The sequence below is a fragment of the Larus michahellis genome, chromosome 4, assembly GCF_964199755.1.
Source record: "Larus michahellis chromosome 4, bLarMic1.1, whole genome shotgun sequence".
Taxonomy (NCBI): Eukaryota; Metazoa; Chordata; class Aves; order Charadriiformes; family Laridae; genus Larus; species Larus michahellis.
This window is the reverse complement of record NC_133899.1, coordinates 25,332,482-25,350,118: the sequence shown is the minus strand read 5'-3', so window position 1 is coordinate 25,350,118 and position 17,637 is coordinate 25,332,482. Positions and strand designations below refer to the sequence as shown.

The 17,637-nt window shown below is 51.6% G+C and overlaps 1 protein-coding gene across 1 annotated transcript; it reads left to right on the top strand.

The window, feature by feature from the left end:
* Positions 1 to 8,532: 8,532 nt before the first annotated feature.
* On the top strand, positions 8,533 to 12,024 carry ARF6 (ARF GTPase 6). Its single transcript, XM_074583581.1, has 2 exons — positions 8,533 to 8,673; positions 8,764 to 12,024. Exon 2 carries the CDS (start codon positions 9,137 to 9,139, stop codon positions 9,662 to 9,664), a length of 528 nt encoding a protein of 175 aa, XP_074439682.1. The 5' UTR covers positions 8,533 to 8,673; positions 8,764 to 9,136; the 3' UTR covers positions 9,665 to 12,024.
* The last annotated feature ends 5,613 nt before the right edge of the window (positions 12,025 to 17,637 follow it).

The window sequence follows — 17,637 nt, the reverse complement described above, 5'->3', positions numbered from 1 at the left end:
TGGAGCAGACTAATGAGGCACTCCTGAGAGCCGGAGCCCCAGCTCACGCTGCCGAAGCCGGCAGTGTGTGAGGGATGCTCAAGTGACTCGTGGGTGCGCAGGGTCTCTGAGCCAGAAACACAATGGGAAATTCCACTGCCCGTGATTTCCCATTCCAGCCATTACATCTCTTGGGATCCCAAAGGTCTGGCTGGGTCCTGCCCTGTGGCCTTTCACCGCTGCAAGAAATCACAACACCAAAACATGAGCACAACCGGAGCGAGTGAGGCTGGGGCAGCATCTTCAGGTCGAACACCTGCGGGAGACACTTTTCCCTTTCCCCAGTATTACATGACCCTTTTGTGATTGCTCGCCGGCCCAGACCGTTGATGTGGGGGGAAAGATGCCAAAAGAGACTGGGTCCCGCTCTCTTGCCCGGGCTGTGCTACAGGGACTGTTCACAGGCGCCATCCCGCTACTGACCAGCACGGGAGCTTTGACCTGCTCCGTCTCCGACCTGGGCCGGTTCACCCCTCCTTAAGCGACCTGGTAGCCCCAGGCTCCCGAGGGACCACCATATCGATGCCGGCCTTAGCGCGGACACCCGCTCGGCACAGCTCGCTGCAGCCCAGAACCCCCAGGCTCAAGCCGTCCGCCAGCCTCAGCCTCCCTGGCGCTTGGATTACAGGCACAAGCCACTGTGCCCGGCTGGACGCAGCTCCCGCTGCCTCCGCTCTCCAGCGCTCAGGGACCAGCTCCTGCCTCCAGCCTTGCCGTGGCAGCCGGGAGCTCAGGCAGCAGGATGCATTAACGCTTCAAGCAACACAGTGGGAACACGGAGGGGAAGAAGCATCAAATACAGGAAGGAAAATTTAGCTCCTCGAGTGAGGATTCAACACAATACCTTGCTTTAGAAAGGCCAGGTTAAGCTGTTGTAGGCCAAAAAATTAAATTCATAGTCCAGCTCTAGGATGTACCCAGGGAGAGCTCAGAAGAGAGTCTGAGAAAACCTACTTGCCTCAGTGAATACTTGCAGATGTAATGAACCATTTCAATTCTCAGAGAAGGATATAAAAGTAACAAAAATGCAATGCAAGGAATAAAATACAGGAGCTTTACCCATTAGCTGCTGCAATAGATGGCTGTCTAGAAATACTTTTCACAGAGTACTTGAGATCTTCACTGTGTGTTTTGCCTCTCTCGGAGGTCTGTCCAAGAGATCTCCCCCAGACTTCCCCTGAGAGTGACTCTGCAGCTGGCTGGGGCTGGAGATACTGCAGGACCCTCACCTCTCTCTGGCTCCTCGGAGACCTGAGGCTGTGAGGAAAGCTTGAAGCGAAGGTGCTCAGAGCCCAGAGGCGGCCTTTGGTCTAACCCAGAGGCGTAGGCTGCACTGCCCCTTTCCCAGCAGAGCGAGCCAAAGCTGAACCCAAACCATGCACTGCCATTGCCAAAATGGCCTTTTTATTTCTTTTTTACCCTCTCCAGATACATGTTATTTCTTCAGACACACTGAGCACTATCCTGGGGGATCTCTGGTGGCTGCAAACATGCACAGCAGGAGCAGGGGTGCTCAGACAGTCATGTCTATCCACGAAAGCCATGCAGACCACCTCCAAGGGCAGCAACCATCCCTGACTCCATGCCAGCCAGGAGGAGAGCGGAACCAGCTGCCGAGATCGCAAACACTGCTGAAGAGCAGCAGCAGCCCAGCCAGAGCCTCTTGCTGCTGCCTCCACCTCCACGGACCCCCTCCAGACTCCCCCCATCAATGATGCTGTACATAGAGCCAGCCTGCAGCTGCCTTAGCCCCAGCCAAAGGGCTAAAGACACCAAAGGACAGTCTCTTTTCATTGCATTTCCTAAGTGCAGAGGTCAAGGCACGGGTGTACCTCCTGTCCAAGCACAGACGTGCCTCAGCTCCAGGCATGGACATACCTCCTCCTCAAGGCACACTTGCACTGCCTGCCCAAGGCCAGACCCACCGGCAGCCACTCAGGAGGTATCTCAGCATTTCTTCCAGGCTGCCTGACCCAAGTTAGTGGAGCAAAGTCGAGGGCTAAAGTACACACACGGCAATCCCACCTCAGAAAAGACAAACAAGATCTTCCCCAGCGCCGCACAAGCCTTAAGGGTGTCAGGGCTGCATGGGAGAGAGAGACATCTTGCTCTGGGCTCCTATTATCTACTTAAGGAAGAGCTGTCAGTGACAGCTGGAGTTTTGGTTAAAGGCATTAGGATAATGACTTTGGGGTCATGGGCATGAGGAGATGTAGGCCTGACATCCACAAATGGGGGAGAAAGGCAAGCCATCTACTGAGAAATAACAGCGCAGAGCCGGGCATCCCAATCCCATCCCCTCCTCCTACCAGTAACATGGTGACAGTTTCTTCCTGCCACAAATACGCAAATTTTTCATCACATGAAAATAACGTAGCAGGAGTGAATCAAGAGTGTGAAACGACCTGTCTTGCCTGAGAAAATCTGATGGGAATGAGCTTAGCAGACAGAGGAGAGACATGGCGCAGCCAGGACACAGATAAGAGTCCTGAGAGCAGTGCCAGCCCGCTAGCAGGGAAGTGTGCCCTGGTGTGGCTCCTGACCACCAAAGCAACGCCTGAAATAAGAAAATGAGGCCACACAGAGCTGGGAAAACCTTAGCTCTGAGCTCAGGGGGAGCATCTGACAGCTGGTTGCTGCATCTTGCCCAGCAGGACCAGCTGCTCCAGGCTCCTGCTGAGCTTGGCTTTGTGCAAAGCGTTACGGGTAAGCTAGGCTCCAGCCGCCCAAAGAACCAGCTTTGGGGTCTCACTGAGCTCCAAACCTCCACCCATTGCAATGCTTGGACGCTGTCTGGAACCAGAGGCCCTTTGAATGACAACTAAAACACATCTTACAGGAAAAAAGCCCTTGGGAACTGCCTGCAAAATCCCTTCTGCATTAAGAGCGTGGATGCAGAATACAGCAGATTTCTGCTGGCCCGCAGCGCTGACTGCAAAGCATCCCCACCCTGAGCTTCTCAGGCATCCCTGTGTCACTGCCATGCTTTGCAAGACACCACGATGTCTCAGAACACCTGGGCATCAGCAATGGCCTGGCTTGGGGTCCAAAAACCTTGGGGTACAGGTCTCCATGGGGTAAGCCAGCACATCCAGCCGAGTCCTGGAGGCCACTGGTGTATCTCCTGCTTTGTTGCTGCTGGGAAATATCGGCTGTGAAAACGGAAAAAATCAGAGAGGGAAGGAAAAGCCTCACAAATTATTTTTACTCTTGTTAAGGCTTCATGGTTCTTCAGGCTGACACTGTCATGGTGGTGATTCAGGATTTTGGCATATGGAAATTTTGTCCAGCAGCATCCCCCACCTACGTTTCCTCTATCTGGTCCTGAAAATAACCTGTGAAAGGAGAAGCCAGCTTGTTTGCCAATAGCAACTGCAAAGGGATTTCGATGTAGTCTGAGATACAAAACAAACCCAAACAGCCTGGAGGGCAAGCTGTTTTTCCAGCTGGGAGGCCACTTTGGAAGAACCCTTCCCCACTCCCACAGGAGGCTGGAGGAGTTCCAGGGGGACCAGGACAGGGCTTTCTCCTGAGGAGAAATGTGGGATTTCCAGCGATTCTTCAGTGTCCTCATTACACCATTTCAGCACACACAGAGGCTACCAGAAATCTGCTGCAGTCAGAATACTCTACAACACCCCCTTCCCATGTCCACTCCTTCCCTACCGCTGTTAACCTCATGGGAAGAGCCCAAGGGTCTGTTTAATGCCACGCTGCCGGTGTTTAAAGCACACACCGCTGGAGACTGCAGGTTTAGTTTCCTGGCCAAGCCCAGCTGCGGTTGCACAGACACAGGCATCGCAGAATCACAGGAAATAGGGCTGAGACGCCCATGGGGGACCATCTCCGCCACTCCCCGCCTCCAGGCAGGAGTGACCACAGCTCATGGAAAGTGCTTTGCTAACCTGGCTCACCCCACCAAAGGACGCTTGGCCCATTGTATCAGATATCTCACTGATAAGAAACCTACCAGTGGAGTGCAATTGTAATATCAAGGATATAATTTGTTTTCACAAGAGAAGAATTTATCTAACATAGATACTAAACCCAAAGCATTATTATATTCCCCTTTCCTTCCTTGGAAAGCCACAAAGGATCACTGCAACAGAGTTTTTTCCCATCTCCCTCTGCTTTGGCAGGAGAAAAGTAAGCAAGATGAGCTACAGCATATTAAAACAGGTTTGGCCTGATAATCCAAACTGATTGGGAAGGTAGTTATAGTCAAAGAGATAAAAACAAAAGTGGGTATCAATCCATTTCCTTGAGGTTTGCTTATTACGATGTCATGGCTATCACCTAAAGTTGAAGGTGTATCATTTTTGATCACCACTTCATTGTGACAGCGCGTGAATTGCTGGTGGAGAACAAACCATGCAAACACAGCCTCACAAAACCATGAAAATCAATAGATGCAAACTTTGGTACCTGCACCACCCCGAGTTCCTTATGGAGAAAGAAAAGATAAGGAACGGGCTGCCCTGCAGCCAGGCCAGGGTGAGTTATCAAAAGGTCTTACAGATACTTGCTATCTTTCTCCCCAGGCTGTAACCCCTAATCACTTTATAACCATAATTGCTTTTTACTCCCTGGGCTGTAAATCCATACTGGCACCCATCAGGCTCTCCATCCAGTGACACATTCTCAGTCAGTGCTTACTTTTAAAATATTTAACTTCTGCAGGCTACCCAGTAACCCACTGGGTGTTGCCAAGGACCTGAGAAGGTTTTTAATTCTTAAGCAGGTATGTGAAACTGAACCTGTTGTAGGAGGTCATGTTTTTCAGGTAATCTAGAACACGTTCAGGTATTGTAAATGTTTTTCTTGGGTATTTGACCTTGAAAATCAACCAGCAACATAAGAACCTAGGCTATATTGAGTATATATAGTGCCTAACCTGTACTTCTTTCCCTAGGGGTGGTTACAGGGTGAAGATTTGTTGCAACTCTCTGCAGGCTGAGTGCTGAGATTGAGTCTGTTTTGCTCAGACCATCACACTTCATCTTCGATGACACATCTCCATCCCACAGTTACTTAAGTCGCTATCTTAAAAATAAGAACCCGCCTTTCAAAAACATCTCACATTGGGACAAATTCACATTTTAAAGGCTCGTAAGACAGGCTGTGCTATCTCCTGGCTCTCCAAGGTAAGGTGCAGTAACTCTGCAGGGACACGGCAGTGGGGTTCCTCAGACAATGAAGCCTTTATTTGCTTTACTGAGTTATGCCATTTATATTCTGCTTCCTGTTTACCGCCCTTTCTGTTCGTTTACGGAAACTAATATGACTGGACATAAAAATGTTTCAAAAGTAGGTGGTGCTCTCTCACCAGCTTCTCACCCGTTCTCTGCGGGATTGGTAAACGTGAGCTACAAGGACTGACATGCACAGAGTTTATTAGTCACTAATTTGAGATCTTAACTATTGAAAGTGCTGAGTTCTCAAATGTCTTTTTGCTATATATCATCCTAAAGAGCAGTAATGATTACTTTAAAAACACGTGCCAAACCATGTAAAATCTTGTTCTGGTGCACAGACCATATGGACAGAAAGCTTTCCTGAAGGGCAGGGAGGATCCTCACAAATAAAGCCCGAGCAGGTGAAAAAGCATTTGCCTGAGTGGATCCTGTTTCTCTTCTACAGCACGTGGCCACGTCCCCAGATCTCAATTAAGTTTTGGATTTCCTGTGTGAGGTAGTGCAGCATATTGCTTTTCTTTGTCAGGTTTTTTAAATTTGGATGATGGCAAGATCAACTTCGGATGCTTTCAGCAGGTCACACAGTGGCAGCTGAAGAATACAGCACCAGCTCAGGGCTGGTCCAGGCTGAAAAGCGCTGATCAGCAGCAGAGGGAGAGCTCAAGGAGCTGTCGGGATGCCCAGCCTGTCCCTGTTCCAGTTGCTAAAGGACAGGACACACAGCTGCTAAAGGCTCAGGGTGTTGGTTGATGAGAAGCTCAACACAAGCTGGCAACATGCGCTGGCAGCCCAGAAAGCCCCCCGCACCCTGGGCTGCATCCCCAGCAGCGTGGGCAGCAGGGCCAGGGCGGGGATTCTGCCCCTCTGGGAAGACCCCCCTGCAGTGCTGCCTCCAGCGCTGGGGCACCAACAGCAGAAGGACACGGAGCTGTTGGAGTGGGGCCAGAGGAGGCCCCGGAGATGCTGGGAGGGCTGGAGCCCCTCTGCTGTGAGGGCAGGCTGAGAGAGCTGGGGGGGTTCAGCCTGGAGAAGAGAAGGCTCCGCGGAGACCTTCCAGTCCCTAAAGGGGCTCCAGGAAAGCTGGGGAGGGGCTTTTTACACATGTATGTAGTGATAGGACAAGGGGTAATGGCTTCAAACTGGAAGAGGGCAGATTTAGATGAGATCTGAGGAACAAATTGTTTGCTGTGAGGGTGGTGAGCCCCTGGCCCAGGTTGCCCAGAGAAGCTGTGGCTGCCCCATCCCTGGAGGTGTTCAAGGCCAGGCTGGACGGGGCTTGGAGCAACTTGGTCTGGTGGGAGGTGTCCCTGCCCAGGGCAGGGGGTGGCACTAGAGGATCTTTAAGGTCCCTTCCAACCCACGCCTTTCTATGATTCTATGATGCGTGGTGCAAAGCCAGGTGAGCAGAGGCTGCTGATCACAGCCTGGAGCAGCATGGCTCATCTCAGCCACAGGCCCACCCAGGGCAGGCAGGACACGCACCAGGAAAGGAGTGGGCCGATGCTGGCAAAGGGATAATACAAAGTGGAGCACCTTCTTGTTTGCCGATATCAAGCAGGGGCAGGCAGGAACCCTGCGGGGAGAGGAGCAGCTCAGGAAGCGGCACTGCCGCTGAGTCAGCGGAAGGCCCCATTGCGTGGAGATCGGCTCCTCAACGGCTCCAGTGCAAGAGCAGCTGCCACCACCCCAAAAGCAACTCCCCGCCTTGGCATGCACGCAAGTATTTCCCAGGTCCTATCACTTCCAGCTTACCAGGAGGGAAAGGAGAGAAGGAGCTCAGGAAAAACAGAAGAGCCCAGCTATTTGCCAGGTGAAATGGGCAAAGCCGAAGCTGGCCAAGCCCCATCTGCAGGCAGTCTCCAAGGATGAGGGACAACACAGTCACCAACAAACCTAAAAAACCCATGATTCAAGAGGAGAGACCCAAGGAACAGTATGTCTGGGTCCAAAACAGAGGGAGAACGTGACAGAAAAGGCACTTCCCCACTCTGCAGTGACTCATTTCAGTTTGTGCCTGGTGGTACCCACCAGTGGGTGACACAGTGCCACAGCACAGCCATCCCCTCTGGCAGCCCAGCATCCCAGATACCGTTTGGTGTTTCACTGTCTGTGCCGCTGCTGGGCGCCACGTGGAATCATAGAACCATGGTAACGTTTGGATTGGAAGGAACCTTAAAGATCACCCAGTGCCACCCCCTGCCCTGGGCAGGGACACCTCCCACCAGACCAGGTTGCTCCAAGCCCCGTCCAGCCTGGCCTTGAACCCCTCCAGGGATGGGGCAGCCACAGCTTCTCTGGGCAACCTGGGCCAGGGGCTCACCACCCTCACAGCCAAGAATTTCTTCCTCAGATCTCATCTAAATCTCCCCTCTTCCAGATTAAAACCATTCCCCCTCATCCCATGGCTCCCCTCCCTGATCCAGAGTCCCTCCCCATCTTCCCTGGAGCCCCTTTAGGGACTGGAAGGGGCTGGAAGGTCTCCGCGGAGCCTTCTCTTCTCCAGGCTGAACCCCCCCAGCTCTCTCAGCCTGTCCTCACAGCAGAGGGGCTCCAGCCCTCCCAGCATCTCCGGGGCCTCCTCTGGCCCCACTCCAACAGCTCCGTGTCCTTCTGCTGTTGGTGCCCCAGCGCTGGAGGCAGCACTGCAGGGGGGTCTCCCCAGAGGGGCAGAACCCCCCCCTCGCCCTGCTGGCGGTGATGCTTAATGCTTGAGATACTTCACGCTAGAGATCCACCTGTCCCCAGTGGCGGATCCCAGGAGAAAGCCCCTAACTCTCAACTATTTAAGAGAAACCTCGTGCACCGGCTCCTGCTCCCCAACACAGACACCGGTGCCAAGAGGAAACCCACCACCGCCCACCTCCTGCCGTTAATTTTAGCCCTGCTCGTCAAAAAAAACCCAAAAACAAACTCCCCCCAAAAAAACTGGACTTTTGATAAATTTCCCGCGCTCCTGAGAGGGAACTAGCCGCGACATCACGGGGGCGGCGCCTGCCCCTTTAAGGCGCGCCCCTCGCGCCCTCCCGCGTCTTTCCGCTGACGTCCGATGGCGCGGCGCCTCTCCCCACCCTTGCCCCGCCCACGCGCCCCCACCCCCCCCCCCCCCATCGGCGCACGCGCTCCTTGACAGGCGGGAGGGGCGGGGCGGGGCTCGGGGGCCGCGCCTGCGCCTGCGCGGCCCCCGAGCCCCGCCCCGCCCCTCCCGCGGGAAGCGGGCGGGCGCGCACACCACACCCCACACACTTCCCCCCCGGCGCCGCTCATGCGCAGGAGGCGGGCGGTGCCGCCGAGCGGGGCGGGGCGGTTGCGCGCATGCGCGCTGGCGGCGGAGGGGGAAGTGAGGCGGGCTCGCGCGGGCTCCTTTTCCGGCGGTGCTTGGCTGAGGGAGCGGCGCGGAGCGGAGCCGGCCCCCTCCGACCCTCCGCGGGCGGCCCTTGAGGTAAATCCCGGCCCTGAGGTAAATCCCGCCGTGCTCCTTTTCCCTTTCAGCCGCCCCCGTCTCACGCGCTCTCTCTCCGTCCCTTTACAGGCAGGACGCGGGAGCCGCCGCCCCTCCTGAGCCGGCATCCATGAGCTGAGGCGCCGGGGCGGGAGCCAAGGCAGGAGCCGGGCGGAGCCGCCGCCTCAAGGCCCGGCGGAGCGCGGCGCGGCCCCTCTTCCCGCCCCGCCAGGCCTCACCTCACCACCTCCCCCCCCTCCCCCGCCACCACACACTCCGCTTCTTCCGCAGCCGCCCCATGCGCGGCCGGCGCTGAGCCCCGCCTGCCCTTGCACTGACACCCGGCCCCGCTCCGGCCTTCCCCCCCCCCCCTTCCCCCTTTCCCCCGCCCCGCGTGGGCCGCTCGCCCTCCGCTCCCCCTCACCCCACCCCGGAGGCGCCGGGCCCCTTGGATGCCGCCGAGATGGGCAAGGTGCTGTCCAAGATCTTCGGCAACAAGGAGATGCGGATCCTGATGCTGGGTCTGGACGCGGCTGGTAAAACCACCATCCTGTACAAACTGAAGCTGGGCCAGTCCGTCACCACCATCCCCACCGTGGGCTTCAACGTGGAGACGGTTACTTACAAAAACGTCAAGTTCAACGTGTGGGATGTCGGGGGCCAGGACAAGATCCGTCCCCTCTGGAGGCACTACTACACGGGCACGCAAGGGTTGATCTTTGTGGTGGACTGCGCCGATCGCGACCGCATCGACGAGGCCCGCCAGGAGCTCCACCGCATCATCAACGACAGGGAGATGCGGGACGCCATCATCCTCATCTTCGCCAACAAGCAGGACCTGCCTGATGCCATGAAACCCCATGAAATCCAGGAGAAACTGGGCCTGACCCGAATTAGGGATAGGAATTGGTACGTGCAGCCCTCCTGTGCTACTACAGGGGATGGACTCTATGAAGGGCTGACATGGTTAACATCCAATTATAAATCCTAATGAGAAAATAACTATTTAGTCTACAAAGAATTAAAGAAAAAAAAAAAAATAACCCACATGGCTTTCCGGAAGAATGATTCTCTACTGAAAAGTAAAACAAAAGCATCCATAGGATTATGATCACCTTTCTCCAGTTACCACCCTTTCCTTCTGCACACTTGACTGGATTCCTGTTTTAACTCTTCTTGCTTGGCGTTAGGATGCTCTAATCTCCGAATGTGACACGAACACAAGCACTAGATGCTATGGCAGACTTCCAGCAAACAGGGGAAAGACACATTGTAGACTTGCTAAGTAACTTTTTTTTTTTTTCTTCTCTTGATAGCCCTTAAGATGGTTTGATTATTTTGGGGGATGGTTGGGGGAGGGTTACCATTTTCAGTGTATGCTTTCTGGTTCTACTTTTTTGATTATATATATATTTTTTTTTTCTTCTATCACTTGCTGTAGATTGCTACTTTTTTGCATTCATGCAGAATATGTTGATAGGTCTACTTCATCTAGTAAACTGAAAATTATTGCTTAAAATCAAACTGCAGTCTGTCTTTTTATATTAAGGACTTTTTTTAAAGTTCTGTTAATCTGTAACTAAATAGTGACTCTCAGTCTGTCGTCATATCTCAGACTAATAGTGAAACGAATTCTTGCCTACAGTGGCAGATAGTGAGAATACCATTGTAACATGTTCAAAGTGCATATCAGGCATAATGTTAACTAGGTAATGTAAGAACTGCTTTGAAATGTCAGCTGTGAAGTTCTGAACCATACATCATGCATGAGAAGGGATGCAAATGAGTTCCCCATACTACATAGCAACCATATAGCAAATAAAGACATGAATGATGTAATAGTTCCAGGGTAGATGCTGTTCAGTTTTTGTCTTGCATTGCAAACTTAAATGATGTTTAGCTGCAGTTTTTACTACTCATGTCAGTCTCCGATTCAATGCAAGATAGGTTCCTTCCAGAAAATGCGGCAATAACGTGTAAGCATTGCAACAAGTCTTATTTTCAATCACAGAGGTTTCTCAAAAATCTAGCACCGACTTGCCTGTCTTGCAATCGAGACAAATTGCTTTCATCTCAAGGCAGTTGCAGACATCTAAATCTTAAAAGGATTTCTGATTCTTTCCAACATGCGTGTAGTGGAGAAAGAAAAAAAATTATTTTTTTCCATTTTGTAGACTTCTGAAGTGGCAAGTTCCGTGCTAACCTGTAGTTGAGCTCGGTAATTCTGACATCTGAATAATAGCCATTTTGAGGAAATCACTCGTTGCTTTAGTTTTCCAAGACTGACTGAACTCAAGCAAGTAGTTGCAGTCCTCGCCATCCGTCTCGGTAGCTGGTTGTTGCTGTAGTCCTGTAGGAAGGGAACTATGTTGGATGTCTGAAGCCCATTGAGTAACTACTAATGAGAGCGGGGAGGAGAGAGAGAGAGAATACGACTATGAATGTAAACTTCCATAATTAGTTCTTAAAGGGCAAGCAGCTCATTTGCCATATCACAGCTTGCAGATGTGACTGGCAAAATAAAAAACCCCACCCAGAACAAGTATTAGTATAAAAACTCAATCAAGTATTAATGCTGGGTGCAAAAAAACGTTAAAGCAGCTGGTTCTTATTCAGCCTTAAGGATTAACTTCAGATTTCCTCAAGGAGTTAAACTCAATTGGGGAATTCTAGGAATGTATGCTACAAAACCAGAAGAAAATGTTTTTTTTTTTCTTTTTTCTTTTTTTTTTTTTTAAGGATATGACTTTTACATAAAATTGGGGGCATTACACTACATTTCTGCAGTGTTGACTCTGCATGCTAAGTACATTGTATATGGAGCTCTTACCAAAGATGTATGGGAAGATAAAAATACCGAATTCACTTCTGAAATTGAATGCTTTGGACAACTTAAAAGTTCCTTTAGAATATGGTTCCAAAAGACTTGATCTCGCTGTGGGTTGCAAATGGGACTGAATGGGATCTTGATGCCAGAAGATAGAGCATTGATTGACTGTACGCCTTCCTAAGTTAAAGAGAGTCTGCAAAATGTAGGATAACTCTTAAATCTCAGCTCTAAAGAAGAGGAGGTGAGTTTTCTTTTCCACTCAAGGCTTTTTGCCATTGGAATATCACTGCTCTATTTTCTAGCTTTTTTTTTTTTTTTTCCTCTGTTGATGTAACTTAACAAATAGTGTGGTGGTATAAAGACTAAAAATACAAGAATATGGTTACTGTTTTCTTCTGGAGCATAAATAAAATAGCCAAGCACAAAGTAAATGCCTAAACTGGAAAACTTGAAGCTCTATTAATGGTTCTTGAACTTTCTTAAATCTATTCTCAGTCAACATGAAAACTTCAATAACTTCATTTTTTGTCTAAGTTGATTTACTATGTTTTCTCTTCAAGTGCTGGGGCAGACTTCTTTGCTAGACTTTGCATTAAGTTGAATTCACAATTTTGTATTTCCTTAGTAACTTTGTTATTCTGTTTTTGTAGGTGAAAGGAAACTGATTATGCTTCTGAATTTTTTTTAATGTCTTTTGGGGGCGGGGGAGGGGGGGGGAGAAAAAGTTACCGAAACATGTGGCAGAGACTTCAAAAATAAATGGCCATTGCTACTGAACAAAATACAAAGGTTTCACTTTCAACATGTCCTTTATAGGTTGTAGCTGAACCTCACCACGAACTAGTGGCTATCAGGCAGTAAACATAGCCTGTAGGACAAAGTGGCAATCTGTAAGAAATCCTATGATTTAAAAACTAATCTGGAGTTTAAGTGCATCAATTTGTGTTCATGTGAATTTATGGAGTAAGTTTTGAATGGCGTTAATCGTGTCTGATAAGTGAATGAGTTTGTAGACTGTGATCTCCCTGACTAAAGTAAACAGGAATTTTGTGTTCTCAATATGGCTGTAGTGTTGGTAAAGAACTAATAAGCAGAAAATAAAGCAATTATACAGCGGAGCTCTCCTGGTATGTTACTTATATTTAATTATGAGAGAAACAGAAAGGGGCAATATGGTGCTGGAGTAGAGCGTTCTGCCGACTTAAAGAGGTCTCTGTTCTGCATTTCACAGTTTTGAAAGCCTGTCTGTAATTCCTTTGAGACTTAGATTAGCGACTATTTTTATAAGTGGAAAGGATGATACGTCTTTAATACTCCCGCTTGCAGTTAACAATCTTTAGCGAACTTTAGTGTCAAATTTATACTGCCTTGGTGCCGGTTCCCTGTAACTTGGGAAGGTGACCAGGTCTGTGAGAGGCCACAGAGGGACCGTCGCTGGGCCGGGTGGTGCCGTGTTTCATGGAAGAGATGACTTGGTCGGAAAGGGACGATATTTGGCCGGTGTAGAAGGTGCAGTTGTGGCCGAAAAGGTGGATGAGTGGCTAGGGGGTGCTTGTGGAGTGACAGACATGAAGCTGGGATGTCTTTGGTGCCTGAGTAGGATGCGAGCGAGCGGATGAAAGGACTTGGGCAGGTGCAGCGTGGGGGGGGCTGGGGCAGGCTGTGGTGCCCGCAGAGGGGCAGTCATGGCACAGGAGCCCCCCACGCACCCCAGCCTGAGCCGGGCTATTGGGCAGGGGCTGCGCTGAGAGACGGCGCAGGTTTTGAGGCAGCTTCCAGCAGCTGCAGGTGTGAGGCCCGGCGTCAACTGTTCGGAACCGTCTCCTTGTGGCAAAGCTTCCGGGAATCGCCAGGAAAGATGACTCAGGCAGGCGGGAATAAGTGGGTGCGGGGGGCGGTGGGCCCCGCCACAGCTGCAATCCTCCCAGAGTCTTTTTCTTCCAGGGTGTTGAGGCCGGGCTCTGTCTTACCTGAATGTCAGTTCAGGGTGTGGCTGTGTAAATGAACTTACCCTGACTTAATTAAGCTCCTCGGAGTTTGGAGACAAGGCTCCAGAAGAGTAAACTCATGTCTCTTTCATTGTAGTAGTTAGTCATTTTTCAGAATGTCAGCGCTTATCGTTACAAATCGGACTTTTGTTACAGCAGCAGTTAGCGTGACTCCCAAGAGCACCCTTCCCAAGCCGCGCCGTGACTCACGCTTCGGCAGGGCGCTTTTCCCAGTCACAGGGCTGCGGTCCTCATGGACAGGGCTCGGAAAAAATGGGCCTGCCATCCCTAATTGGAAATTAACCCTGCCCATACGATAGTCCTCCCAAAGGAACCTGCCTCAGTTTAAAAAAATTAGTTGCATCGTCAAAACAGCTGCCCGCGAGATTTGCGATGGCCGGTCGCTTCACTGGCGGACCTGGGTGTTATTTCCCTTGTCACTGGGAACCGGGAATGGGAGAAGTGACCTCCGGGAGTGCAGAACTCGCTCTGGAGCGTGGAAGCAGCCATGGTGTGGGCACTGTGACTCAGGCTTCCCGCTACCGCATGGTTGTGCTTTTTATCTTGGATTTGTTTCTAATATTTGTTTCTAATATCTGTCCAGCCTGAAGGGCTCCGTATGCGTAATCTGAAATCGCTTTGGTGCTTTCTAGCGGGGGGGAAAAGCTTTCCCCTCATCTTGGGGTGGACCATCAGCTTTCCAGGATGAGTTAGTGGCATCTCCACTTACAAACTTGGTCCTCCTTCTGGCGTCCTTGGCACGACTCTGGCACCGACGCTGCTGGAGCCTGTAAGTTTCAGGATGATGCCCGAGCAGGCGCTTGGGGGACTTCAGGCCGAGGTGGATGACTTGAGCACCGCAAGTCCTCTCACTTTCAAAATGTGGAGCACAGGCAAGAGCAGGGTAATTTTAGTCCCGCCGTCAGTTCCGAAGGGGTGACGTGGGTGAGTCACAGCCCCGTGGTGCTGGCAGCAAGGGCCGCGTCCCCGCAAAGTGCCCGGAGCTTCTGCAAAAGGTGGCTTTTTATAGGCGGCAAACTGGGTATGTGGCGTATCGTCCAGGAAGTCGCTCGTCTCTTGCTTCAGAACAGGTATCTCTGGCCTCCTTAAAAAAAAAAAAGAGAGGAGGGGAAAAAAGAAAAAAAAACCTAAAGATATGAGTCATCTGCAGAGTTCTCACAGCAGTTTAACAGGCTCAGGCCCTTGCTTCGCCTCAAGAGAAATGTTTTGCCTTCCAGAGGATGCACTTCACTCCGCTGGTGCTGGTTTCTCTAGCTGCATCTGTTAGCGTTACTGGTTTCTTTAGCTGTATCTTTTAGGACGGCATTAGTTAGAAAAAAAATACTTAAGCAGGATTTAACGGGTGTCTGTTTTGTGAGAGGTGGACATTGATAACGCTTGAAAATTGATAACGTTTGAAACGTGGGGTTTTTTTTTTTCCATAGGAGTATTGAGATGAGCGCAGCCCCGAGGGGAACCACCAGCGGCTCCTGGCTCCGCGTAGGTGCCCCTGGTGCCCTTCAGACCTGGGGAAAACTCAGGCGGTGGTCACAAAGAGGAGGAAGGCAAGGTGTAGATAACAAGCTGCACTCCTGAACTTGTTCCCATGCCTGCGCCTAGAATGGATTCCTTGTTTGAAATATAATGGGGGTAACGCTGCCATTTGGCTGTTTTATGGGAGTGCGCTCTTGTTTCACGTTTTTTTGGGTGGGGGTGAAGTGAAAGACCTGGAGACAGGTCACGCTGCACAGCCACAGCCTCTGCAGTCGCGGGCGAGCAGGACGGAGGGGGCGGGCGGGCTCACAGACCTCAGTAGTGAGGGAAGCATTTTCCCCAGGCTTAATGAGGAACATTTGAGAAGAATCTATTGCTCTTCGTGCACCTGAGCTGCAGCGATGCTTGTCCCCAAGCCTGCGAGGGTCCTTCAGAGGAAGGTACATCATGGGGAAAGGGGCAGGAGGCCCCAACCTGCCCGGATCGTTGCTGCTGGGGACATGGACGAGTGGAGGAAAGCATCCAGGGCTGACACCAGCCCCGAAATACCTCTGGCCTTCATCTGAAGCTGGTATTCGAAGAACAAACTCATTCGATGAAGGGCAGGAGTTATCTGGGTTTGCTGCGCTGGGGCAAGGCTGCGGGGTGGAACTGACACCGGTCCCGGCGCCTGGTGCTGACAGCTTCTACCTTGGAAGTCACGTTTGCTTGGCATACTTTCTCAGAAGGAGACTTTGCACTTTGTGCGCTGGGAACCTGGGATTGCGTAGTCCTCATGCTGTTAATATTTGCTATTTTTGCCCTGAGGAGCTTTCTACATTTTCCTTTCGAAAATGGGGGGGCTGCTGCGGAGCAGGCGCTGACCCCCTGGCTCTTAACTTTCAGCTGCCGCCCGTCGGCGGACGGAGGTGCGCTCGTGCAGTTATCCCATTAGCTTAACATCTGCCAGAACGCCCTTTCCCCACGGGGGCTGGATTAGTCTGGAACTGACCCAGCTCTCTGGGAAGCTTTTTCCTATCACGTACTTGCGGCTTTCAATCTGCTGCCTTAACTGTAACCAAACCCGCTGCCCGTCTCGCGCCGCGGAGCAGGAAGATTTGCAAGCAAAGCAGTGATTTGGCTCTCACTTTCCCTCCAAAGAAAGCCTGTCTGCTTAAGTGTTCGAATTGCATCGTGTTTAAATGTTCAAGTTACATCCCGTATATCGCATAGATACTCGTCTTTCCGATCTAAAGGGTTGTTTCGGCTGCGATGAACTGCACTGGTCTGGTTTTCACATCAGCGCTGAAAACAAAAGCATTTCACGGGGGCTGGGGGGGGCGAGGGACAGCAGCAGGGCAGACGCTGCTGGATGTGCTTGGTTTCATCTTGCTGCCCCTTACAAAGGTTCGGGACCAACTTCCCCAGCACCTGCTCGCTGGAAGACGAGCCAAGCCCAGCAAGGGCCAAATTGAAAGTTGCTGGCGTCCGGCGCTGCATTGTGGAAGGCGTTGAATCGCTGCCAATGAACCGTCCCTGGATCTCGCTCTGGCTCATCTTACAACCTTGGACTAGTTAATGAATTCCAAGTCCTCCAGCCCTTGCCTCCAAGCATCTTGAGCATGTGGCGTTGTGTGAGCCAGGGTCAGCGTCGGCCGGACTGGGATGCTGCTGCCTGGGCCCTGGAGATGCTCCTGGGCTGCTCCTGCCGGTCTCCTGCAGGCGCAAAGGCACCTTCCTGCCTCGCATCCGCTACTGGCCACGTTACCTGCAGCTTTCTGGCCCTCTTTTAGGGAGGGATGGGAATATTTCAGACCAGGGCAGTGATACGTTCTCCCTTAAGTAATGCTGCCTGCGGCCTTGCAGCTGCAATCTCAGGATCTCAGCTCCTGCCTCACATGTTTGCCGGATACCTAATGAAGAAACGATCATCTGCATTTTCCCCTCAATATGAGGTTGGACTCTCAAACACAGCGCCAAAGCTTCCTGGCTTTCATTTCCGTCGTGAACCTTATTAATGATTTGTGAAAGGGGAAGCTTTTCACCTTGTTTGAAGTTACACATGGGTTTCCTTCAACCAACACCTCCAGGCCATGGCCCGAAACCCCTTGCTCCAATGCTACGCTTGCTCTGGCTCATGGTTACCTCTTCACTGTGCCAGTGTCCCCCCAGCCCCGCTATGCCGTGGCCATGCCGTGGAGGAGAAGGGGCCGCACAGCTTCTCCTTCCCCTCTTCCAGGCTCTCCTGTGGCTCCCAGTCCTCCCGGAAACGCTCGGAGTAGTGAAACTGGTTAATCACGTTGATGCTGGAGGAGTGCTGGCATCTGAGTGGGATCTGTGGATTAACTTGTTCCGCCCGGTGTTTGCCAACTTCTCGGCAGCTTGATGCATTATTCAGTGGCCGGGCTGCTTTCGGGCCTTTGGAAAAACTGGAGCTTCCCATCACTTGAGGGTTTTATGATTTGACGTCTCTCCTCCGAAGCTCGCAGCTTCCTCCTCTCTTGGACTGCTAATGAACCGCAGGCTGCTTAATGCTGAGACCTGGAATATTTCGCTGCCGGTTCCCGTAGTCTGGAGAGGAGGCTTATGGCAAGCAGGCTTAGACCTGAGCTCTGACCCACCTCCCCGTGCCTGCCTTTAAAAGAGAAGGCGCTATTTAAGGCATCAGATCTG